Here is a 24845-nt window from a genome sequence, read left to right as displayed (position 1 = left end):
AAAACATCTGCATTGATAACACTCCTTTCTGGTGTTTATTAATGACACTGAACTTCAAACATTTCCAAGTAGCATATGTAAAATCACCTTTCTTTTCCGTCTTGTCCTTTTTCTTCTTTTCTTCATTTGTTCCTTTAATTTGGTCTTTAGGACCCGATGGGGCCGCTGCAGCAGCGGTGGGCTGAGAGACTTCTTCCGAAAAGGATGCTGTTGCAGAAGGTTTTTCACTGGGCGGCAGAGAGACTTGTTTCACTACATTAAACACAAAGAAAGATTCAAAACATTTCCAAGATATATTTAATGCAGGAATATTATACATTTATTTAATAAAATGTATAAAATGCTAAAATTCAATCCATTAATCAAAAACGAGAGTTCTGTAGGTTTCAAAGGTTTTGTGAAATATTAGTAGTGATAAAATGCAGGGATAAATTTCAATATTGGGATTCTGTCATCTCCAAATGTCTGGGTTCACTTACACATATTGAATTTAATCCTTCTGGCTTTTATGGGTAAGCATCAAGAGAATTAATAGGCAATCACACTGTTGATAGCAGCAAGAATTAACTGTGCCAATCACGTTAATTAGAATAAATTCTGATTGAACTGAGACTTGCTTCCAAGTTAGATTGTAGCCTTAGCTAAATGTGGCATTTTAGTCAGCAGATTAAAATAGGTTAGAAACAATGGGGATAAAATACACTGAAATATAAAAATCAATAGGTTAAAGTTATTGATTTGGACAATAGCTTCATACCAAGCTAGAGGACAAACACATCATAAAATTAGTATAAGATTACTAACATAATATAATATTACTAACATAGTACATAAAATTAGTATAATGTTACTAACGTATGCTTTTGACCTGGTTTACAGTTGAGTGTTCCCCTAACACAACAAGGATTGGGCAGGGCTAAAATATTTCTCTTCTCCACCCATTCCAATGAGACAAGTTTTTTACTTGCAGAGTGCACCACACACACTCTTTAAGTGATAACACCACCTATCCTTTGGATGATATCATCTCATTTGGCTGCATGTAGCCAAAGTCCCTAGTACACAAAGTTCATAGTACACTACAAAGTCCCTAGTACACTACAAAGTTCATAGTACACTATGGCAAGCATAAAATTAAGTTTGTAAGTTACAAACTTAGGCGATTTCTATGTACTTCAACTCAGAGGCTCACAGAAAATATTTTTGTATGCACAATTTTGAAGGAAGCAAAATGTGGATAATGGCTTCCAGTATCATGCAATCAGATTTCTGCTTGTGCAACAGGATTTCCTCTTTGTCTCCTGCCCCCTGGGACAGCTCCCCTCATTCTTTAGAATTAAGAAGAAAATGTCACTTATAAGGGTTGTATGTATTCTGCATGCACACAAAAATAAAATTCCAGTTTATCCCTTCTTCCCCTCCTCCACCAGTTTTCAACCAAAACAGCTTAGAATTTGCGCATTTGAGAAAAGGAGCACCCAAGATTGATTCTCGATGCTCCAGTTTGTCTGCTGGCTCAGCCTCGCCTCTCACAACATTCCAGATCCTAAAGGCATGTAGAGTAACATTTCAGAAAGTGTAGCATGCACCTTCTGAAATGTTACTATGGTTTGCTATGATGCAGTAGAACAAAATGTATAGGTGGTGTCAGACAGGTAGTGAATACTACCCAGACAAGTAGCTTACCACCAATATTTTTCTTCATAAATCTAAGAATTGGGGTAAATATCCCTCTACACCCCAAAATACACTTTGTCCCTTCAGTGCCTCCCTAATATTTCTCCCCTTGTTATGGGAAATGAGTGTTCTGCAGACTGAAGAAGCCACACTTGCTTAAGACGACATTGCTCTCCCACCCCCAACCCCATTTCAGTCACCTCCATTCCGAATTTCAGCCTGGATCAATTCTTGTTTCAGCACATCAATTTCTTTCTTCAGTTTGGCATTTTCTACACGAAGCTTCTTTTCTTCCCTCAGAGATGCCTGCAAGACTACAGGAGACAAATTCTCCATTAGGAATCACATACACAATACTGTCATAAAGGGGAAAGCTTAATTTCACAACTCTGAAATTCAGGGTTTAAGGGTTTAAAGTTGACTTAAGACCCACTTATTCTTAAAACTTCAAAAAACAGAAGAATCACAATTCGTGCATTAGTGCTCTTCTTTATGCTTCCCCCTCTAAATCCTTTCCTATTAAAAAAAACCTAGGGCAATAATCAAATTAAGACAAAAAAATAATAATACGGGAGTACAGAGCACATTAGGAGTTTCTTGCAGTGCTCAAATTCCAGATTGATTCTGTTGTAGGGGGAAATCGGAAACTATCAGCTTTTTTTAAAAAAGCAAACGAGGGGGGGGGAAAGTCGTGACAACAGAGAAAGTCTCAACATAGCAACTAAAAGGAAAGATGTTTTTTCCATTAAGGTTCTGGAAATGAGAGCAGGAGATGTGAGTTCTAGCCTGTGCTTTTTCCACAGAATGCCCATATAGAGCTACTTAACACCTCAGTTTTCTCAGTTATTAAAGATATTTTACCATCCCACACAAATGTCAAAATGACACACTAATATCTGTTATTACTGCTGAGTCTTAGGTATTTTTTCAATTAATTCCACAGCATAGCCAGAATTGGACTTTTTAATCACATTGGGCGCCTCCCACCCCCCCAGCTCCCCTTTTCCTTGGCACCTGCTCTGAGAAACGAGCTGTTGCTCTAAGGTTCTTGCGGGAATACAATTTGGAACTGTATTGTATGCCTATTACAATGGAATGCATGGCCAAACTGTTTATTCTTTAGTTTAAAAGTCTTCCTTATAACTACATCAGGAAAGTGGGGGGGGGGGGGGAAGATGACAGAGCATTTCTCTGTAAACTATAGTGAAATGAACTCTAGAGGCACTACCTGAGGGCAATGCAGAAACTGTTGAAAAGTTTGATCTCTTATATTTATAAGCATTTGTCTGTTGATTCTAGGCCAAAATGACTCCTTTGGAATTTTTATTTTTTAATGTTGAGGCTTTGGTTCAGACACATTGAACAATATGCTGAAAACCCTGGACCTGGAGACAATACGATCAAAAAGGTGGCAGACACTTATTTTTTGCTTTGTGCTATAGTCCACAAATGTTAACACAGCCTTTGTCAGCTTGTAGTGCCCCCCAGATGTTTTGGACTCCAAATCCCATCAACCCCAAGCAGCATGTGGTATATTTGGGCCTGATGGGAGTTGAAGTCCAAAAATCTTTATAGAGTGCTAGAGGTGAGTAAAGCCTGCTTTAAACCACTGGAATATATAATAGCTTTGTACACAAGTGCATAAGCATAACAAAAGGTAAAAATATGCTTAAAGAGCTTCAGCTATGGCTCTAGATCATTATATAACACGGATTGGGGCTTTGTGGTTTTTTAATCTTGACCTAGTCAAAGAATTTCATAGGTATCACAACAAACTCTTGGACAAATCAATGCTGAAAGTAGACAATTAAGAATCCATGCAGACAAATTGTTGAAGGGTTATTAAAGTCACAATAAACTGCACAAAGTTATTAATTAGCACTATCACAGCATGGGCTAAAAACTTAGTTATCAATCACATGATCTACTTGTATAAAGTTGTATGTCCATTTCCAGAATCTCTTGTTAAAGGATCATGGGTTTAGGGGTGGGATAACCTATAACCAAGACCTTAGAGAGATTCTTTCAATCAAGCGTAGAGATAGATCAATCATCTGATTTCTATAAGGCGGTTTTATATGGTGGGCTTTTAACAATGCTAGAGAAGCAAACTGTAAATTCTTCAGAGTCAGATGGCTTACATTTACACAGCTCTCACACAGTATCTTTTCTTCAAGAGGAGGATGCCACCATTCAGTACAGTCAGCTCTAGTTATAGCAGAATTCTCTGCACCTTGAGAAGGACTGGACTTGGCCCTTTTCTGGTATCACACACATGAGCAAGAGTTTGCTATCTTGCTCTTTAAAGAGGGCTTAATATTTCTGCACCCTGTGGATTTTAACTCTCCTCTCCCCATGAACAGGAATTACATTTTTATTCATCTAACACAGGGATGGGGGGCCAATGACCCTCAAGATGCTGTTGGATTCCAACTCCCATCAGCGCAAGCCAACATAGTGAAGAATGAGAGGAATTATAGTCCAACAAAATCCAGAGGGACACAGATCTGATTTAATAGGCCTGAACTGAGCTCTCAAGACAGTTTACACACTAATATACAAAAATTCAAACTAGCACCACAACTCTAAAACTTTTAAATTAAAATCTATGGGAACCAGCAGAATAAATAAAAACTACCCAAACACTTCTAGAAACAAGCAGATTTGAACCATGTGTCTTCACCGTATTATTAAATTGAAGGAACTGTGTATGAAAATATCCAGTGAGTGAGTATTCTCAAGATACACACATCTTTGGGAAGGCATTAAAATATACATGCTATACTTCAAACCCATTTTGTGGTTGGGAGCTACAAATGTGCACACCATCTCCTACATTTCTGCAGCACCTACTATTTAAATGAGTTCAAGATTGGGACACCTATCTTACGTCTGTTTGGAAGGAACAGGAGAAGATCAATTCCAGCATGCCACAATGCACAGAACTGTAAAAATCCTCCATTTTCAGGGTTGCTACAACGTGCTGGCATCATCTTTAAAACATTGGCATGCTTTAGGTCCTGGCACTCTACCTGGATTTCCAGAAGATAATAGTTGCTAGAAATGTTTTATTAACTGAATTTTATGCACTGGCTCCTATTCCTTGTTAAATCACAAAGGTACTGGCCTCCCAGTTTAGACTACTGAATGCGCTCTACAGAGGATGTTCTTGAAAACAGCATGGACATTTGCAGTGGCTGACAATTATTTTCTCTATGTAATTCAATGTGTTTATTATTGTCCATAAAGCCCTACATGGCCTGGCATACCTTTTTCCATATGTACCTTCCCTGAGAAGACCTTGTGCCATCAAGTATAAAAGTTAATTCAGGAGTTGTTCATTTTACAGCCATGACAATAATTAAGGTTGGGGGCCTGCCAAGTATCAAAACTGTTTTGACACCTGGTAATTCCTTTGCTTTTTAAAATGATAGGAAACTTAGCACGTTTATTGCTTGCTGCAGGGAAAGTATAACCTAAATTCTGGGGTTTACATACTGGGCTAGATTCACAGTAAGAAATTCTCAACTCTGCTCACAGATTTTGCATGCAAGTTTTATGACAAAGCACATTTAAATGATAAGGTCAAAGACTGATGCCTTACTGGCTTTTTCCTTTAAAAGAGCCACTTGCTGCTTAAGGTATTCGATAACTTGATCTGCTTCTGCGCCCTTCTGCTCCAGCCTGTTCAAAACTGCGTTGTTGGCTGCCATTTTCATCAAGGAACGGACGAAAAACCTAAATAAAAGGAAACAGGATGATGTGAATGTTTTATTAATGCAATTATCTGCAGCTCTGTTTTGAATTGACTAAGAACCAGCCACTGCCAGCGCCGTAGAACATCTAACAATAGAGCCTATTGGGTTTGCCCTGTCTAACTTAAAACACTCAGATTAAAAGGAATTGTCAAGCTGATTTTGCTGTGTGACATTATTTTCCAGTATTCTGGAAGGAAAGCGATTATGGTCTACCATCTGTAACAAACATGTTTCTTAATTCTACTTTTTATATAATACAAGGCTGAGTCTGCTAAAGTTAGGTCGTTTTAACCACTACTGATTTCCAAAAGAGCACTGAGGTGTAGGGCAGGGGTGGGAAACCTGTGCTCCTCCTGAGGTAGCTGGACTCCAGCTCCCATCATCCCTGACCATTGGGCCATGATGGCTGGAGCTGATGGGAGTTGGGTGTCCAACCACATCTGGAGGCCCATGGGTATAAGGGTTTTGTGTGGCACTGCCAACTTATCAATAATAATAAAAAAACTTTGCTAACTGTCAACACTGGAAGGGCTATGGAAGTTAAAGGGCAACATCCAGTGATCTTCACCCATGTGTTCATGGAAATCAATTTCTGCTATAGAACTTTCTCTCTCCCCCCCCTCTTGCCTCCACCCTGACACACCTCCAATATTTGCTCTGGAAGGTCCTCTAACCCCTCCGGAACATATTTGGGAGCAGGAGGTAGAGGGGGAAGGAAGATGTAAAAGTGCCATTACACAAGCAGACATTTGCTCTTGCTACTTTGGGTTTTACCCAGTGTAGTTATTCATATTATTTTTTTCTGAAAATATATTATACAATGATATTATACCTTTTTAAAAAAAGAGCACATAGTTAATAATGATCTCTACTTCTGAACAAACCTAAAACAGCAAGCCTAAAACAGCAGCAGCATGTATCCAGGAAGTGATATAAAGGAAGAATTTTGTATAATCAAAATTGACTGAAGCCGCCATATATAACAGGAAAATTCACAGCGCAAGTATAAACTTCAAGGCAGTAAGCTGTAGTTTATTTCTATGAGCATGAAGATCCAGAGCAAAAAGACAAAGAAACATCTTGTGTAATCTGCACAGAAAAGCAATTCACCTTGTGCATCGTGCAATTCCTGGTTTTTAAAGATTCCCCTTTCTTTATTTTCATACCAAAAGAACCTAGCAATTAAAGCTTAAGGACTGATGCTCAGAGAAAAAAGACCTCAAGTAGGTTTTAGATTCCAGTCCCGATTCCAGGGAGATTTTTAAATTAATGCAGGATTAAATGTATGTTCTATGTTACTAGACAAACACAGCCAAATGTTGTTTTTTATTCTTCCCTCCGTTTGCTACAGCAGCACTAGAAATGAGAACAGTTGTTCTCCCCAAGTACTGAGTCTACAAAATCTAGAATGCTGTAGACAGCAGAAACTGTATGACTGCCGAAACATGGATCTACAGCATAGCTGTCTTGTCTGAAACAATAAATTCTAAATTGTGCCCTTTGATGTTGCCCCATTCATCAGATCACTTCAATTGTACTTTATATAAAAAAACTAGTTTCTGACAAAAACATTTTCTAAGAATATTATTCATTATACTTATGGGCTAACCAAGTCACTATATACAAAACATGCTAGCATACAACGTAATTATTAAAGCAATAAAATATCCAGTTTTCATTGGGATAAAGACTTCTCAACTTCTTATAATTTGTAGAAGATAAAATTGGAGGATTATTACAGGGGTTATTCTAATTATTCTAATACACTGTAATTACAGGAATGTTATGGGGAAAAACCACAGCTATAAATCAAACTAATTTCTGATGAAGATTGGAGGGGAATAACTTGCTTCATTGACACGATTATCTGGTTATTTCCTTAATGCTGAGAGAAACACTGGGTTCTTTTTGCTAATCTGAGAACAATTCTAGCTGATAAAATAATTATGAACCAAGAGATCTCACAACAAAGAAGACATTGTGATATTCACAAGTTGTGCTTTTGGTTCTATCTAGCCTAGTATTATTCTTTAAATTCGTTTCTGAAGCATCTGCTTTCAATATACAAGACTTAACACTTCAGACACAGCATTTAAACAAAGAAATAGAGGCTTCTTACTAGCAAACTGTGTTTTAAGGATCCAAAAATATACCCTGACAATTTAAGAAAGCATGCAAGTTACATAAAATCAGTATTAAATGCAATCCTGGGCTTTATAGACCAAAATAATGAGGACAGTAACAGTAAATGAATCCCCCAAATGACTGCACTTAATCATGTGTCAAAGAAACAGAACAGTTGTCTGATAGAAAACATAATCACTTTACCCAGTGTCATTCTTTTACACCCGCAGTTCACGATGCCATGCACTGTCAAATCAAGTAGAAAGAAAAGAAATCTATCTTCTTAAGCCCATATAACTGGAATGGTTAAAAAAGAGGGGACAACCCTTATTATTCTGCTATTTCTGTATTACCTGAATATTAATATTTGGTCCAGCGCTGAAACTGAAAGCATAAACCAAATTCAAAAGCACCCAGCCACACTGTGTGGCAGCAACTGGCCCTGGCCAGCTATTTATAAACACACCACTTCAACAAGATATTAGGATGGTATTTCAGTCATATATTTGGACTAGTGCTTAGGTTTAGAAAATATTCTGCAGATGATATGCATGCAGAAATGTGCTAGTTTCAGAGTTATCATACTGAAAGGCTGGAAAGACCACTTGAATTTGGCCACAGCAAGTGCTGGATTAATGAGTTTTATGGCTACACGGCAGAATTTCTGAAGCTAACACCTCTGGCTTTCCCCCCCTTTCACTCTGGGAAGCTCTCTGGTCATTCAAGAGATAACAGATTTTCTATTTTCTATTCAAATAATAACTTATGGGTTCAAGTATAAGACAATTACAGCTTCAAAGCTGCAGTGATTGAAAAGTAACCTATCCGTGCTTTACAAATATTTCACAATTTGTTTGTGTTCAGAAACAGCAGTGAGAGAGCCTAGCAGTGTAACAGTATAGATTGTCATTTTATGCCAGAGTGACACGAGTACAGGCCTGTGGAATGGCCCGAATGTAATTAACCATGGTTTAATGATCAAGCAGGAATGGCCGAGTTCACATGTATCACTAAGCCAAACCATGGCTTAGTGAGAATGCGTGAGGGTTCCTAGACAAGAGACAACAGGTGCTGAGCATAGCCACAGTTTCACATAGGGTATCATCCAATCCCAAGTTTGCAGTTTGTTCCCGCCAGACAAATCACAAGCCGTGGACACAGTTTTATAGCTTGTGGTTTATCTGGAGTGCAACAACCCACAAGCTCAGGTTCGCATGGCAGGTTCAGCCAAACCAAGGTTTGCTCATGGCAGGGCAACAGCAGGAGAAACAATGGAGGAACGTAGTGGCCGTGATCTCTCCTCTGGAGCCAGCACACTCACGATTTCACATTGAGCCATAGTTTGGCTTAGAGGTACATGCAAGCCAGGTCACAGTGTGTGATATCCTACAGCCGATGACTTTATTATTCCATAAATCACAAATGCTTAAAAAAAAAGAGAGAAAATGCAAGCAAAGGTTCCTTAGATTTTGTATTCCAGCCACACTGACACAAGGCAGATCAAGCATTTTTTCCCCTGTTTGGATTAAGCAAGGGAAACAAATGTCAGCATTTAAACAAACATACAGAAATATAAACTTTGCTGCAAACTTTTTTTAAAAAAAAACCTAGCACAGCTGTTTTAGTAGAACATGAGAACTTCAGTAGGTTAAGTTCAGCTGCGGGACTCTTGAACAAGTCAAATCACGATCCTACTCAATTCACATTGCAGAAGCTTAGTTGAGAGCTCTTTAGTAGCACTTAGCAGATTTCAGTTGAATCACTTCATAAACTTTTTACTGCTGCTTAAACCTACCAATTTCAGCCTACCTGCGCAACAGATTTATTAAATAAATAAATAAATGTGTGATCTGTAAGATAGTATACTTCCACTTTAACTTTCTTCTATTAAGCTGCACTTACTGGGCGTAAGCCCCACAAAACTCACAAGAAATTTACTTCTGAGTAAGCATGTACAGGAGAGTGATGTTACTCAAAGAAAGCAATGAAACTAAGAGTACAAGGTTAAGCACTTCCTCAGTAGCACTATATGTAAGATAATCCTGATAACAGCTGAAAATAGATCACCAGGGAATTTTTTTAACAGGTTCTGTTACAACAGAGAAGTCTCCCTATGACTAGTGTATCTATTTTGAACTGCTAGGATTTCAATCTCTGTTGTTTAGTTCAGGCAGTGCACTGATATTCTACACAATTTCTACACTGAGCAGAATACAGCCATACAAGAACCCTAAGTAAAACTGTTCAACATCTACAGTTCTAAAGATAGTCATTGCAGAAGAGGTATGCCAACAGCGGTACGGAGACAGATTTTACCGCTCCCAAACAGGCAAGTTGCTTTTCTTTTTAAAACCAGAACGCCTTTTCAGCTACAGATTTTTATTTTTTTAAATCTCTGGATACACTCTTCTCTTCTGTCTGCGCTGTAGCTGCTTAGGACAGTGGCCCTAGTTTCTAACTCTCAGAGTCCCACATCTCTTTGTCATTTTGGCAGAACATTTTACTGTATGGTAATTGGAATAATTAAGCCATCCCAAGTACATTTTTAATATCATTCCTAATAGGAATACAAACCCATTCAGACCACAAAGTCCCCCCCCCTTCTAAATACAGTCTATAAAGTATGTTGACTTATGTGGGAACAATCACACTTGCTGGTCTAGCAAATCTTTCTGGCCACCCATTCCAAGACTGCGCTAATGATTCCACGTCTGCTCTCTGGATACTAAAATAAGGATGCTATAACAAAGATGTGTACAATAACTTCTCTTTCTCACAGGCTACAATGGTGCATTTGCCAGCTAGCTAAACTTATCACAAACACACCCACACCCACCATGTTATATATTGATTTAAGTTCTAAGCAGCGTTCTAAATCTGCAGGTGCATTTTGTACCTGGCTACTGGCCACCTGAAAATAAGTGAAGATGCCTGGGCACCAGTATGGTGCCTGATGTCTCCACTATCTGTAGGCACATGCCTGGGGATCCTTGGATCTTGACTGTTTTCACACACTAGTAACACATTCTGTGGAATTCTATCCGTTATATTTTATCTATGCAATTAGAATGAATTTCACAAACCAAAAAAGTCATACAGTGGTACCTTGGTTCTTGAACGGGATCCATTCTGGAAGTCTGTTCAGCTTCTGAAAATGTTCAAAAACCAATTGGAAGCCATGGGAGCCGTGTCGGATGCTTGGCTTTCAAAAAATGTCCGCAAACACTTCTGGGTTTGCGGCGCTCAGGAGCCAAAACGTTCGAGTCACAAGGCATTCGAGAACCAAGGTACGACTGTATTCAAAATATGACTTTCCAGACGTCTGGCCCCAAACTGGCAACTAGGCATTCTGCTTTGGTGACTGTAACCCTGGTTTAAGAAGCCATTTGGCGCCTAGCTTATATAGCTGAGTTTTTAATACTGGTTCTAAGCTACCATGCACCCATGTTACTCGCCCTTACAAGTTCTGTGTCGAAGCTTTCATGCTTTACAAAAATAGAAAGATAAAAGTATTATGCCTAACCGTGCAAGTAAAAAAAATAAAATACAACAAAAGCCTGAATATGAATTTGTACAGAAGCATTACCTTTGAAAAAAATGGGAAAATGCAATATTTTTCTTTTAAAAAATCTTATTATATTGGTTCACCGACACATAATCATATAGTTAATTCTACAGCCCTGAATGGGCAAGGGAGTTAGCTTTCTTAAAATTGAAGTCACACAGGAGAACAATTTAAATTGCAAATTGGCTCTGCTTGGCAAGCAGGTCTTTTCTCCTTCCAGGTGCTGAACAAAGATGATCTCAAAGCAGTCTCGACTGAAATAAAGCCTCAACCAACACTTCTACCTCTTTCCTCATCTTCATAAAACTGTTCTTAGTCTAACTCGGGTGGAATGGAATAGTCACTTGAATTTAGACTCCCAAATGAAAGCTGCACTGACAAGATAGAAATCACATTCATCGATCATCTGCCTATTTACTGCCTATCAAGTCTCTCTAAGTACAAAATATGATATCCAATGAAGTAATTTGCTTAGTGCAAGGACTTCTGGCTGTGCAACATACCGTATTTTTCGGCCCATAGGACGCACCGCCCCATAGGACGCACCTAGTTTTTTTTTGGGGGGGGGGAAATAAAGAAAAAAAATTATTCCCCCCCCCCAGGCGCGGGGCTGGCGCGGGGGAAGCCCGAGCTTCCCCCGACCCCAGAACAGGCTGCTGCCTGCAAGCCTTGCGAGCCCGGCGGGACCTCCCGCCGGGTGTGCAAGGCTTGCGGACACCTTCCCGAAGCATGGGGCATCCTCCAGAGGGCACCCCGTGCTTCGGGAGGCAGGCTGCCTCCCCAAGCCTCGCGCGCCCGGCGGGACCTCCCGCCGGGTGTGCAAGGCTTGCGGACACCTTCCCAAAGAACGGGGCGTCCTCCGGAGGGCGCCCTGTGCTCCGGGCTGCAGCCCGCAAGCCTTGCAAGCCCGTGGGAACTCCCCCGGGCTCGCAAGGCTTGTGGATAGCTTCCTGAAGCCTGGAGAGCGAGAGGGGTCGGTGCGCACCGATGCCTCTCGCTCTCCAGGCTTCAGCGAAAGCCTGGATTCGCCCCATAGGACGCACACACATTTCCCCTTCATTTCTGGAGGGGAAAAGGTGCGTCCTATAGGGCGAAATATACGGTAACTTCCGGTTCCACTGATTGCACACAACAAGAACTGTTCTGGAGGTTCCTCCAACCCTGTGGAGCAAATCTGGGGAAGATGGGGGGTGGTGAGGAAGTTCCATTGCACATAAAGAAATATATGTGCTAAACGGAACTACTTCATTGGACACTACCTAGCGAAACTAAGGATTCCCAGCCTGCAATGGATGCCTAGGATTACAGCCAAAACAATTTCAGCTAAAAATGCAGGCTGTTATCAGCATGGATGTACTGTAGTTCACTTCAATCCAAATGAACCCAATACCTTCGCAAAAAAAAGTAGTAAGCAGTGAAGTTTGGAGAATTAATCAGCAAATTTTCAATTAACTTTAGTACATACTGAAAAATAGGTATTTGGTCTATTTAGACTGGGATCTTAGGTGTTTGCTGACAGAAGGGGTTTTTAACAAGGAAGGGTTCCTCCCATGAAGGAATTCTTCCACCGTGAACAGAAGCTTCTCCTGATCACAAATAAAAACTTAGGACACAAGCCACTAATAATTTATTCTTCGAACACCTTATGCCTGAATGGCTTGAACCTCCTTCTATAGCTAATGGCAATCTTCCTGCTACACAAGGGATAGTTTGAAGTCCCATATACAGTACTGTTGGATATACATGAAACGCTGTCTGGTGTTCCACCCAGAAACAACACTTACACAATAGACATGTTTAATAGCCTCCACATGGCTCTGGTACAGCCACAGTTTTCTGATCCATTACCTGCTTCTGGCCTTTTAAATTCCAGACCAGAGCTGCAACTAGCAAATTATCAACCACTGACCAGAGGATTGGCTGTATGCATAAGAGCCAATTTACACTCCTACTCAGCCAAAGCTCACTGGAGGGCCATGGGCGGTCACCCTCTCTCATTCCTTAGGCCAAGCCTGCTTTGAGATCATCTGCATTCAGCACCTGGAGGGAGAAGGGACCTGCTTGCCAAGCAGAGCCAATTTGCAGTTTAAATTGTTTTCATGTGTGACTTGAATTTTAAGAAAGCATTCTATCCAAGCAGTTGCTAAGTTCCACTTAAACATTTGCACAAATAAAATCTCAAGGAAAGCACAGAGCATTGGAATGCTTTTGGAAAGGCAAGGCTTAATGTGTGACTGAAGAAAGCATCATTGGATGAGGAAATCTCATCAGAATGGGACCAGTGTGGAAACAGAAGGCGAGATGGCACAACTTTCATGTTAAGGAGAAAGGGTTGGGAAGAAAGAAGGTCTATGGATAGCCATCTCCTTTCACAGAAGCCAAAGTTATCTTCATTGTTGGGAAGTTATTGCTAGTTACAATACCATGATGATCTGGATAAGCGTTAACCAAACTGAATCCTGGCAAGACAAAATAAATTACAATTAGCAAGCTGGAGAAAGTGTGCATCTTGGGTGTGCTCCAACACACGACTTTGATGCTTGACTCCTAAAGCCACAGCTCTGGTTAGAAACACATTTTACCAGATTTAGATGGTCAAAGAGGCAGCTATAACTTGTCCTCTAGCCAAGTTCTCACCACTGCTATTCATCCAATGGCAAGGTCTTACTTAGATTACAAAAACATGCTCGACATTGGGCTCTCCTTAGAAAGTTAGTAAGCTTAACCAGTTTAAAATGCAGTAGCCCGCTTTTTGGAAATAATTCCAATCCGGAGTCCATTTTAACTGGCTGATATCCTATGGAATATTCTCCCTAGAGAACTTCAGAGGACTTCCTTTTGCATCCACCATCAGCAGCTTAAGATACTTCCCCCACCCAAGCATTTATGTTGTATAGATTTATGGTTGATCTGTTATTAGTCTTGTTTTGAGCAGCTGTTTCAGCTGTTGTCTGCTATTTTTATGGGCTTTTAAATTCATTAATGGTTTTAAAAAAAACGTTTTACATGTTGGTTTGAATGCTCATTTGGCTGGAAAGGTGATTAAGTAGTTGTATAAATAAGCTTGCACCACAGGCCATATTACTATGGCACAAACATACAATTATTCCTTTCATTTATGTTACTGCCCACAATTAAATTTACATTCTCCTCCCCCAAGTTCCAAAATGCCTAGTCCCTGCACTCATTTTAAAGCAGAGTTACCAGAGCTTCATACAAAAGCTTCTGCTATGGGCCAAAGAGTGCAATCCTATACGTGTTTTATTGCTGGTTTGGAAAGAAGTGTTATGTTGTCATAGTGAACTGCATTTTATTATAAATTCTTTTTTAACTGATGGGCTTTCTGCTGGAATGAGATATACTTCAAGGTAGGTGACTAGGGAACAAGCCCCACTGAAGACAATAAAATTAATTTCATCGATCATAGAATTTTAAACTTGGAATGTACCACAAGGGTCATCTAGTCCAACCCCCCTGCAATGCAGGAATGTTTCACCCAATGTGAAACTCGAACCTGTGATCCTGAGATTAAGAGTCTCATGCTCTACTGACTGAGCTATCTCAGTAAACAAGCAGACAACCAAGCTGGGAAGCACATTAATTCTAAGTGATCTATTTAATAAGTTAAATATTTTTGAAGTGATACATTGAACAATAGCACAAAATGCATTTTGAAGATCCAAGTTTCATTACATGGAGATGTTTCCACTTAAACATATGCAAGCAGGAACAAAACTTAACAGAAGTTTTCAATTGAGATCTTAATGCTTATACATTTTATCTTTTCCATGCAAGAGGCATTTTAACCGAATTATACGGAAACATCCATTGTTGATATTCATCTGATATCTTTTGGAGCTAATCGTTGTGCTATGTTTTAAAGAGTGTTTCCATTATAACTGTAACCTGTGATATATATGCAAACACAGAGTAAATACATTATGTGTGAAGCAGCATAGAAGCTGCCAGAGTTGAAAATAACTCCAATACTAAAAGAAAAAAAATCTCTTAACTATCTCTTGGGAGACCACGATGAAATATGGAAACAGATGTTCAGTTTATTTAAGACATTTATATCCCACCTTTTGCATATGCCTCAAGGCAGTTAACAAAACCACATATAAACAATAAAACACAAAAGACATAAAGCCACGGTGAGCTAGTACAAAAACTATTAAACAGCAACCTATACAATTTTAAAAGGGGTGACCAGATAATATGTAAAAATAAAAGGCTGGGATTGGGATGGACTTTACCTGCTGCCTAAAGAACAGTAAAAAAAGGGGGGTTCTAAGTGAACATACTTATGGAATAAATTTATCCATAGAGAAGGTCCTACAGTTCATTAGATCAGCATGCTCACTGTTCTGTATTATTGTAATAAATGCTATTAAAAATAAAGGATACCACATTAAACATTTTAATAAAAGGTCACAGCTAAATAAATGGTTGGAAATATGGTCTGTATTTGAAGAATTCAACCACATTATATTTACAGAATTGTTTGGCAACACCACTCAAAGATGTAACAAAATGCCCTGGTATCTTGTAGCATTTAACTTATATAATTTGTATCCTTTAACTTACTTAACTTAGTGCTGTCATTTGCAGGTTTTTACATTCTCCTCAAAGATCAAGGCACTCTGACTATACACTCTTGTTGTTTACTGGGCAATCACTGCAGCTAAACGAGTTAGGTGGACTCAACATCAGCTACATATTTGAAAGTCAATGTCAGTTTGTCTCCTTGGAAGGGAGAAAATCTGCAGCAGAGAAAGCTCCGGCTGCACACTTGTTTCAATTATTGTGCAAGACAAAAAGATTTCCACTTTTAGCATTGCCTGAATATGTATAACGCTCAAAACCTAAACAGGACTGCTTCTTAAACAATATTCTTTGATTCCTGGTTATTGTAACAGGAGTCTCAAAACTTTCCTCCTCACCTCTACAAATGTATATAAGAATCATGCCTTGAAAACCAATTCAGATGCTACCATTTTTAGTATGTTTGTCCTTCATGCCCCACACATAGGTTGCAGTATTCCCAAATGTAGAAAGGCACTCACTTTTACGGTAGCTTGCCTAATCTCAGAGAACAATGCATTACAGAAAATTAGTCAACATATATAATGAGTGAGTCTGGTTTTTATAAAGGGAGAGGTAGTCTCAGACAACTTACAGTGAAATCCTATAACGTCTATTCAGAGGTAAATCCAACTGAGTTCGCTGGGATTTACTACTAGGTAGGAGAGAACAGGACTTCAGCCTAAGAAGCAAACAGAACACCCCAACAGGCACTGAGTGCCATGTAACAATAAGATTTTTTAAAATTCAGGGGTATAAACTACAAAACATGTGGGATTTCAGCAGCATCACAATGCAGGAAATAAGCAAAGTTTTAATTAGGAAGAGGTTAAGGAAAAGTGAAGTGAGAGAAGGAAAAAGGGAGATTGAATAGGCAAGAAGAGACTCAAACTGCAGGAGGAGATATCAAAGAAAACAATTTCTGGTGAATTTCCTCCACTTTGAAGAAAGTTTACAACTTTAGCGGCTCAGAAAAAAAGTCAAGAGGGGAAACTGAGTAAGAAATGCACACACACATTGAAGCTAGAGGGTTGGAGACTCAAGACGGAAGAAAGCAAGTACTTGCTCACAAAGTGCATAGTGCAATTTGCTCCCACTAATGGCAGATGTCAACTTGACCAGCTTTAAAATATCAAATTTGTGGAGGATAAGGCCATTGACAGAGAGGCCAGATGACAAAGCTTGCCTAACCAATGACAGAATTCAGAGTCAACACCACCCTCTGCACTGCAGCAGGTTGTTCAACTCTCATAGCAAGCAAGGTTAGGGAGAGCCTAGACAACTGGGCCACTGAGGGGATTCTAAGCAACTGGAAGAGTGATTTGCCAACTGTGAGCCAGCTGCCATTTCAAAATGCTTTTTGCCAATGTGCACAGAGCAGAAGCATAAAAGAAGAAAGGAATGGAAGCTACTTAAGGCCTCAGGACAAGCATAGTTGAACTCTTATAGGAAGAACTGTACCTGCCAGTTCTCTCACATAAATGATCCCTCAATCCTCACCTACAGAATAAAAATGTCCTCTTCTCGTTCCTAGTCTAAGGAAAAACAGTTTTAAAAATGAAGTGCTATGGGGGCAGGAAACAAGACTCAGAAGCCCACTTTTGCTCTTTAACATGGTCCACTCACTGCCAATGCCTACGTTTTGCTTCCCCTTAATTCAATGTTACATAAATAGATGTTAGCACAACTCACATTTAACAAGCACAGTCAGCGCAGAGATCCACGCTGCAAAATTCAGCAGAAGACAGGACCGCAAATCTGCTTCCTCTTCCCTGCCAAATCTGTAAGCACCTGATATCAGGAGAGGCAGTATTAAGCACACAAATATCTCTGGAGAAAAGTCGTGTAAATTTAAGAAAGCACTGTGCTCTCAGGACATTGCACAAACAATATTAATCACCATTAAGTATTGTACAGCTCACCATAGGGATTAGTAATTTTTGCACTGTGTTAAGCCACTATGATAATTTAAGAGGCACATGGCAGGAGGAGTTACAATATATTTCAGAAAGAATTTGATGGAGAGTTACCAACAGAAGCACGCACTGTGGAGAAATGAGGAGTGACAGGGTTAGCTGAGATGAGTAACCACCAACTCACTTCTGATGAAGCAGATACACCCATAGTTTGGGAGACTAGCTGCAGGCTAATTTTGTCCTTCCCATAATTCAGAGATTTAACCTGGCCACAACCCATCCAACATTGATAGTTTCTCTCTACATTCGTCCCCACACCCTTCACTATCATATCTCACCAGGAGTCAATCTCAGAAATTGTTCTTTACATTCTCACGCTGCACCATTCAGCACTATGCTTAGAAATAATTGCTTCAGGGCAATCTGATAAACCTAATAATTTGAACCAAGGCTTGGTGGAACTTAAATCTAGAATCTGCATCCATTTCCAAGGTTCAGTTTTGTGAAGATAAAGTACCTGTGAACATGTACCAAGCACTCTTTCACATCCTGTCAAGTAATAACCACAACCAACTTTCAGGAGCCAAGAATGAAGATGAAGTTGGCATGTAAAGGAAATAGAAGGAATGTTTTCTTAGCTCCAGCATTTCAAAGCTAAACACAGACTGCAAACCTATTATATGCTTCCAGAGGGATAGCTTTGTTAATGTGTTGCAGCAATCTTTTGTGACATCTTAAAAGATGGATAAATTCATTTGTACACTAGAATTAGATACATGATGTGCTAGCACTTGACAGGAATGTAAATAGCTGCCTTGTATTGGGTTTATCTAGCCAAGTACTGTGCCCTCTGATGGGCAGTTGTTCTCTACATCACCTGGCGCTGGTTTTTTTTAACTGTTGATGCCAGGGACTGAACTTTGGACCAAGCATAAGCTGACAGTATGTACTTGTATCTCCCTACTGAGAAAAATGGGACCAAATAGCCCCAAAACTCTAGATAAGACAAACTAGTTTAAAGGAACGACAGCGGCATCAGCTTTGGAACAAGCTTTCACCCAAACCAGACAAACGAGTGCCCACGCAGCCACCCAAGTTCATGACTTTCCGGTCCTTACATCCTCGCTGTGTCCACAGGATACTTCTCTCCCCTCCCCCAATTGCTACTCTTTGCCCTCCCTTCACTTTTTCTTCCAAAATGCCTTTTGTGACCCGGCTCCTCCTGTGCAAGTAATAAAAAATAAAATGACAAGACAATAAGAGGATTATGACTGTCCATAGGGTCTCTTTCCCCGACCTCCATTAGTGTGGCCTTTACAAATAGGCACTGTCGCTATTACTTATATTTCATTTGCCACACTGACTCTACGACCATTTGCCTATACGAAATCCCAGTTGTTGTTTTGTGTGTGTGTGTGTGTGTGTGTGTGTGAGAGAGAGAGAGAGAGAGAGAGAAATCACCTATATTTTAGTCCACGAATGCTTATGCCAGAATAAAAACGCATTCGTCTTTTGAGATGGTAGGAGACCATCTCTTATTTTCTTTTTTTGGTGGTTCTTTCCTGCTGCAAGAGACCGACCCCTCTACAGAATATTGCCATTAGGGCAGCAGTTTTTCCAATTTCCTTATCTCCAACCCCCTTCCCCCCCCCCTCCAGCAACGAGGGGCTCCTATGAAGCTTTATGCCATTTACAGGCCTTACCCTAAGAGCTCCCCCACCCCTTCAGCGAAAGGTAGGCCAGCGAAAGGTAACCCACCCCCCACCCCTTATAACCACGAAGGGAATGAGAAAGAGAAGCGACCCCACTCAGCCTCTCGCCGCTCCCCAGTTTAACTGCCCCCAAAACTTACCCGCTCAGGATTCACGGGCAGCGGAAACGTGCGCGTTCTACGCATGCGCGAGCACGTCGCACGCCCCGCGGGAGGGGGATAGGTCGGGGAGCAAAAAAAAAAAAAAAAAAAAAAAAGCGGCGTGCGCGTTTGCGTCAACGCATTCTCTGGCCAATCGGGCGCGGAGGGAAGCGAGGTGGGCGGAGCCGCCGGAGGAAGGAGTACCGGCGAAGGGTGTGTGTATGCGCGCGCGCTTGTCTGTGTGTATTACAGGTGGTGCTCATGAGGGTTAGAAACTTGACGGGCGGGGGGAGGTGGATTTAACAGCCCGGGTAAGGAGAGTCCGGGCGGCGGGCGCTGGGTGTCATTGTAGGGCAGGCCGGCGGCTTGTTCCGTGTTAGGTGCTTTGCGTTTCCTATAAGGCCTGGTTCAGGGCCGGATTTAAGTTTGATGAGGCCCTAAGCTACTGAAGGTAATGGGGCCCTTTATACGTCCAGCTGTCCTTTGTCAACAACAAATTGTCGCTGTTTTGTGTGTTGAATATATGGTAATTTATGGACCTAATAGGTATCTAACGTCATTTGCACATAACAGAATGTGTATTTTATCAAAGTAATTGTTGAACTGAAAAACAATATATTAACATTAATATTTCTCCTTTAATTTTTTTGGGGCCCCCCAAGAGAGTGGGGCCCTAAGCTATAGCTTGTTTAGCTTATACGTAAATCCGATACTGGCCTGGTTCTAGGACCGTGTTGTTATTTCATGTATCAGAAGGTACTTTCGAAAATGGGCTGGGGGGGGGGATGCTGTCTGCTTTTAATGCTCCCCAAGAATCCTGAAAGGGTTGCTTTTCCAGTAGGTTTCAGTGTAGCTTAATCCTCCTTAAGGCTCCTGCGTGGCTTACTTTGAGAGGAAGTTATCATTTTGTGGTTTTTCACTTGCCCTCAGAGATAGGTAAGTTGATGTTCTCCAGATGTTGGGCTGGGTGAAAGGAGTGGGGGTGTTTACTTACTTAGGCTATAGTCACAAAGCCCAATTCCCACTCCATTAGTTTTCCCTAAACCTGTGCCGCTGCTGCTACCATTCAGCCTGCCGCCTTATTCCCTCTGTAAACTTAACTTGACGTTTACATGGTAACCGTGGGGGTACAGGTGCAGTACAAAGCCAGTCAGATGCAAATATTGCATCGGGGTGTATTTGAGTAGACCTAAGTTGGCCATGGGACGCGGGTGGCACTGTGGGTTAAACCACAGAGCCTAGGGCTTGCCGTTCAGAACGGGGTGAGCTTCCATTGCTCAGTCACTGCTCCTGCCAACCTAGCAGTTCAAAAGCACATAAATAGGTACCGCTCCGGCGGGAAGGTAAACGGCATTTCCGAGCGCTGCTCTAGTTCTCCAGAAGTGACTTAGTCATGCTGGCCACATGACCCGGAAACTGTATGCCGGTTTCCTCGGCCAATAAAGCGAGAGAAGCGCCGCAACCCCAGAGTCGGCCACGACTGGACCTCCTAATCGTCAGGGGTCCCTTTAAGTTGGCCATGCCCACTGACTTCAATGGATCTGCCCTGAGTTGGGCCTGGAATGATGATCGCTCAATATATTTAGCAAATGTTTCATGGAATTGTAGAGTTGGAAGGCACCTCGAGGGTCATCTAGTCCAAACCCTTGTGGGTGGGTTGGGAAGCCGTCCCACATCCCTCATGTCACCCAGTGGTGTTGGGTGAAGTAAGAATCTGGTCATCTGGAGCTAGTTTCCCAATATATAAGCATATTAAAATAGCAGTCCTATATGTGTTTACCTGGGAATATGTTCCACTGAATCCAGTGGGACTCATGAGTAGCTTTGCATAGGAGTCTACTGCTAGTTGTTGTTTTTTTAAAGTAGAGTGTCTTTATTACAGTCGTTTGGAGAGTGAAAATGTAAACCACAGGGTATGGGCTGGGTCAGAAAGGTAGATATATGTATTTAGCATCTCCATGCTAGATCAGAGGTCAACATTATTATTAATAATAATAAACAAGTTTTGTATTCTGCCCTTATGAAGATGGTAGCACCCTCTCAATGTGAAAATGCATCTTAGAGTGAGGGTTATGGTTGCAACCACCTTCACCAACTAGGTTATTCTGGACTGCAAGTCTCACTATCCCTGACCATTGACTGTGCTCGCTGTGGCTATTGGGATTTGCATTCCAACATCATCTGGAGGACCTCAAATTGAGGAAGGTTGGTCTACATTATGCACAGGAATTATTCTCTACACTGTAGATTGTCTTGCGTAAAAGTCTTCAAACTATATGTGCTCTTTAAAAGTACCCCAGCCATTCCAAAATATAATATTTAATTAATGGCTTTTTGTTCCAATGTTTCCAATTGAAAAACTGTGGGGTGGAGGGAAACCAAGCCCCCTCTGATCCTTCTAGGCCTTCACATCTCAATAGCTTTTCCCCAGATGATTTAGAGCAGATCCTCCAGATGTCATTGGACTCTATGAGCCCTAGCCAGCTTGGTTAATGGTCATTGAAGATGGGAGTTGCAGTCCACCAAGAACTAGAGGGCCATAGGTACCCCAACCCCACTTTAGAGCTTCAGAGGCCATAGGTAGCATCTTAAATTGATCCCTGCAAAAAATTGTTTACCTGCAGTGTTAACCCTGAACTGGAATAATACAATCTATGTTGATTGCTGTGGTCAGCAGTCGGGCTGCCAAATTTGTACAGCCCTGCTGCAAAATGAAGTACATGAAGTATACCCCCAAACGGCTAAGTGACTAGTTAAAAAGTTCAAATTTGGTCCATAGGTTGCTAAAGACGCTCATTACTAGGGGATTCTGAAAATGGAACTTTTTGACTAAAATCCTTTGCTGATTTAAGTGGAATTAAGCCCTTTTGAATTCAGTGAAATATACTTTTTGAATAAGTATGCCTATGATTGCACTGTTGGTTTCTAAGCATCAGATTCTGGAACAAAAAGATGCCAGCAGAACAGAGTAAACTGGGTAGCAAGTGGACCTGTGACAGATACTGTGCCTGTTTACACTCTTGAAGCATTGTAAATTGCCAGCTGCCTTTTCTGGTTTCATATTTGCTCCAGGTGGCTTTTTACACTGCCTTTAGGCATGGGAAAGCCACCTTGAAATATCACACCCACATGCATGGGGACGAGGACTGATAAAGGCCAGTGTGGGCTTTGATGCAGGGGAAAGTGCATTGTGTGGGCCAGGAGGGCAGAAAAGAGCAGTCAGAATTTGGCCAACAGAAGCAGTCCTCAATCTATGGGCCCCTCTGGCAAAAGGCATGTGTTGGGGCCTCAAGCATGTTGCTCCTAATTTGGGGACTGACACTGCTTTGATGCTTGCACACTCAGCTTGAGCTATATTTTATTTCCATGGTGCGCAACTGATCATATTCCCTGTGTCATTTAGCCAGCAGTGGGTGGGAGTTCTGTTTCCCCACAACAGCAGCTCTATATAATGCCAAAAAGTGTTTGCAGTTCAGGGCATGGGGATGTTATAGGACATTAAACATGCAACCTGATTTGTCTGCAGGTTGCTTTAAAAACTTCCCAAACTTTTCAGTGCATTTCTCCATCATATTCTTAACATAAAAAGTTCATTGATGGTTGCTATTTTTTTAAGTGGATTTGGTGATCCAGGGCAACAGGGCGTTATAATCTGCTTTAATTGTGTGGACTTAATTTCTACTATGTACTTGACTCCCTCCTGCAAAATAGTGACTGTCTGCTGCTGCTGCTCAAATGTGGATGGATGCACAGGCTTTCTAGATTGTGTCCTTTCTTACTGGACTTAAATAAATAGCATGATTCCTTTGCAGAGTTCAGTTCAGGCTATAATCCTCTAAATACTGTATTCTGTTAACTTGCAGTTTATTGCTTTATACATTTTCAGATGCTAAAAGCAGCTTTCATTACTCTGTTATAACCAGCAGTAATATCAATAGCATCCATTTGCTTGACTAGCCTTAAAATTAAGCCTGTAGATTTTAAACTGGTTTTTTTTTCTCTATAGGCAGCATGTTTACTGGTTTGGAGGCTTGCAGCCTGGTTTTATTGTTTCTCTTCCTTTTTTTCTTTCTTTCAGGGGAACGCTACGTACAAGGAGGGGTATCTCAAAGAACTCCTAAGATGTTTCCGTTAAAGGATGCGGAATTGGGAGCCTTTACCTTCTTTGCTTCTGCTCTTCCGAATGATGTTTGTGGGAGCAACGGCCTGCCCTTGACGCCAAACTCCATAAAGATCCTGGGACGCTTTCAGATTCTTAAGACAATTACGCATCCTAGGCTCTGCCAGTATGTGGACATTTCCCGTGGAAAGCATGGTGAGTGTGCTTTCTCTCCCCTCCCTGCCCCATAACTTTGGGGTGTGCATGTAGGAGTGTTACAGTAATTATTCTGCGCATGTGTTTCAGAGCATTAGACTTCAAAGCAGCCCTCAGCATTTTTTCCCCCCAAGACGGCAGTTTGCTTTTCCCCAGACTGACTCTGCAGCAGCATTTTTCAGGCTTGTCTCTGTTGTTGCACATAACAGACACAGATGTATGCTGCTGGGCTGCAGGCCTTTGTTATCCTGTAGTTCAGATCACATTGATAATTTTTAGGTATTTCCTTTTCTTTTTCACACTCTGCTTATCTCTCTTTACTCCATTCCCCCCTCCCCCCTCTGTTCCTTCGCATGCTTTTTGGGGGGTTTTGTTCTTGAAAACGGCAGGCTTCTTTCAGTCCATTTGTTCCATAGGTTCCTGCAATTCATCAATCTGTCTTTCTTTTTATTTAATTCTTCAAATCTCTCTTTTGAAGTTCAGAGTTTAAAAGAAATGTGCTCCACAGAAGGCGGCCTCGACAGTTCTCTCCCAGTCCTCACATTTTGGAACTTATCAGTGTGCCATATATCATGTTGAAGATGAAATATAAGCTGTAATTTACTTATTCTGTTATTTCTGTTCATATACTGCCCTTCATCCAAAGATCACAGGGTGGTTCACAACATAGAAATACAAAATAAGAACACAAAAATACATTTTAAAAATAAAAATGAACCCATAATCTCCTACCAAAAACACATTTTAAAAGGCCATAGGATGTTTATCAGCCAAAGGCCTCGTTATAGAGAAATATTTTCACATGGTACATAAAGATATGTAATGAAGTCACCAGGCGAGCCTCTCTGAAGAGAGCATTCCACAAATGGGGAGTCACTCATTCTCATGTTGCCACCCCGCGGACCTCATGTAGAGGAAGCACACGAAGAAGGGCCTCAGGTGATGATCACAGGGTCTGGGTCAGTTCATATGGAAAGAGGTGGTCCTTGAGGTATTGTGGTCCATTTAAGGCCTTCTGGATCAATAGTTGGGGCACAGGTGGTGCTGTGGTCTA

At 41.0% G+C, this 24845-nt stretch overlaps 2 protein-coding genes across 11 annotated transcripts in view; one reads left to right on the top strand and one right to left on the bottom strand.

Annotated features, from left to right (window-relative positions):
* AIMP1 (aminoacyl tRNA synthetase complex interacting multifunctional protein 1) overlaps window positions 1–19568 on the bottom strand; it is a 36601-nt gene extending 17033 nt beyond the window's left edge. For 2 of the 6 annotated variants that reach the window (XM_083456835.1, XM_083456836.1), the window contains exons 1-5: window positions 19477–19567; window positions 17401–17499; window positions 5282–5415; window positions 1878–1991; window positions 88–252 (exon numbers count right to left, since the gene is read on the bottom strand). In XM_083456835.1, coding sequence (XP_083312961.1) covers window positions 88–252; window positions 1878–1991; window positions 5282–5415; window positions 17401–17402 — 415 coding nt within the window. In that variant the 5' untranslated portion in view covers window positions 17403–17499; window positions 19477–19567. Of the gene's footprint in view, window positions 1–87; window positions 253–1877; window positions 1992–5281; window positions 5416–7912; window positions 8007–17400; window positions 17500–19476 lie in introns of those variants that run through there. The other 4 variants (XM_083456833.1, XM_083456834.1, XM_083456832.1 and 1 more) reach the window with 3 other exon arrangements.
* Window positions 19569–19646: 78 nt separating this feature from the next.
* Window positions 19647–24845, top strand: part of TBCK (TBC1 domain containing kinase) — an 82216-nt gene continuing 77017 nt past the window's right edge. Inside the window, exons 1-3 of one of the 5 annotated variants that reach the window (XM_083456765.1) lie at window positions 19673–19715; window positions 23188–23294; window positions 23555–23791. In XM_083456765.1, the coding sequence (XP_083312891.1) occupies window positions 23599–23791 (193 nt within the window). In that variant the 5' untranslated portion in view covers window positions 19673–19715; window positions 23188–23294; window positions 23555–23598. Of the gene's footprint in view, window positions 19928–20314; window positions 20413–23187; window positions 23295–23554; window positions 23792–24845 lie in introns of those variants that run through there. The other 4 variants (XM_083456762.1, XM_083456763.1, XM_083456761.1 and 1 more) reach the window with 4 other exon arrangements.

This window comes from Podarcis tiliguerta (genome assembly GCF_965153285.1).
Source record: "Podarcis tiliguerta genome assembly, chromosome: 9".
Classification (NCBI taxonomy): Eukaryota; Metazoa; Chordata; class Lepidosauria; order Squamata; family Lacertidae; genus Podarcis; species Podarcis tiliguerta.
This window is presented reverse-complemented; position numbering and strand designations above follow the sequence as displayed.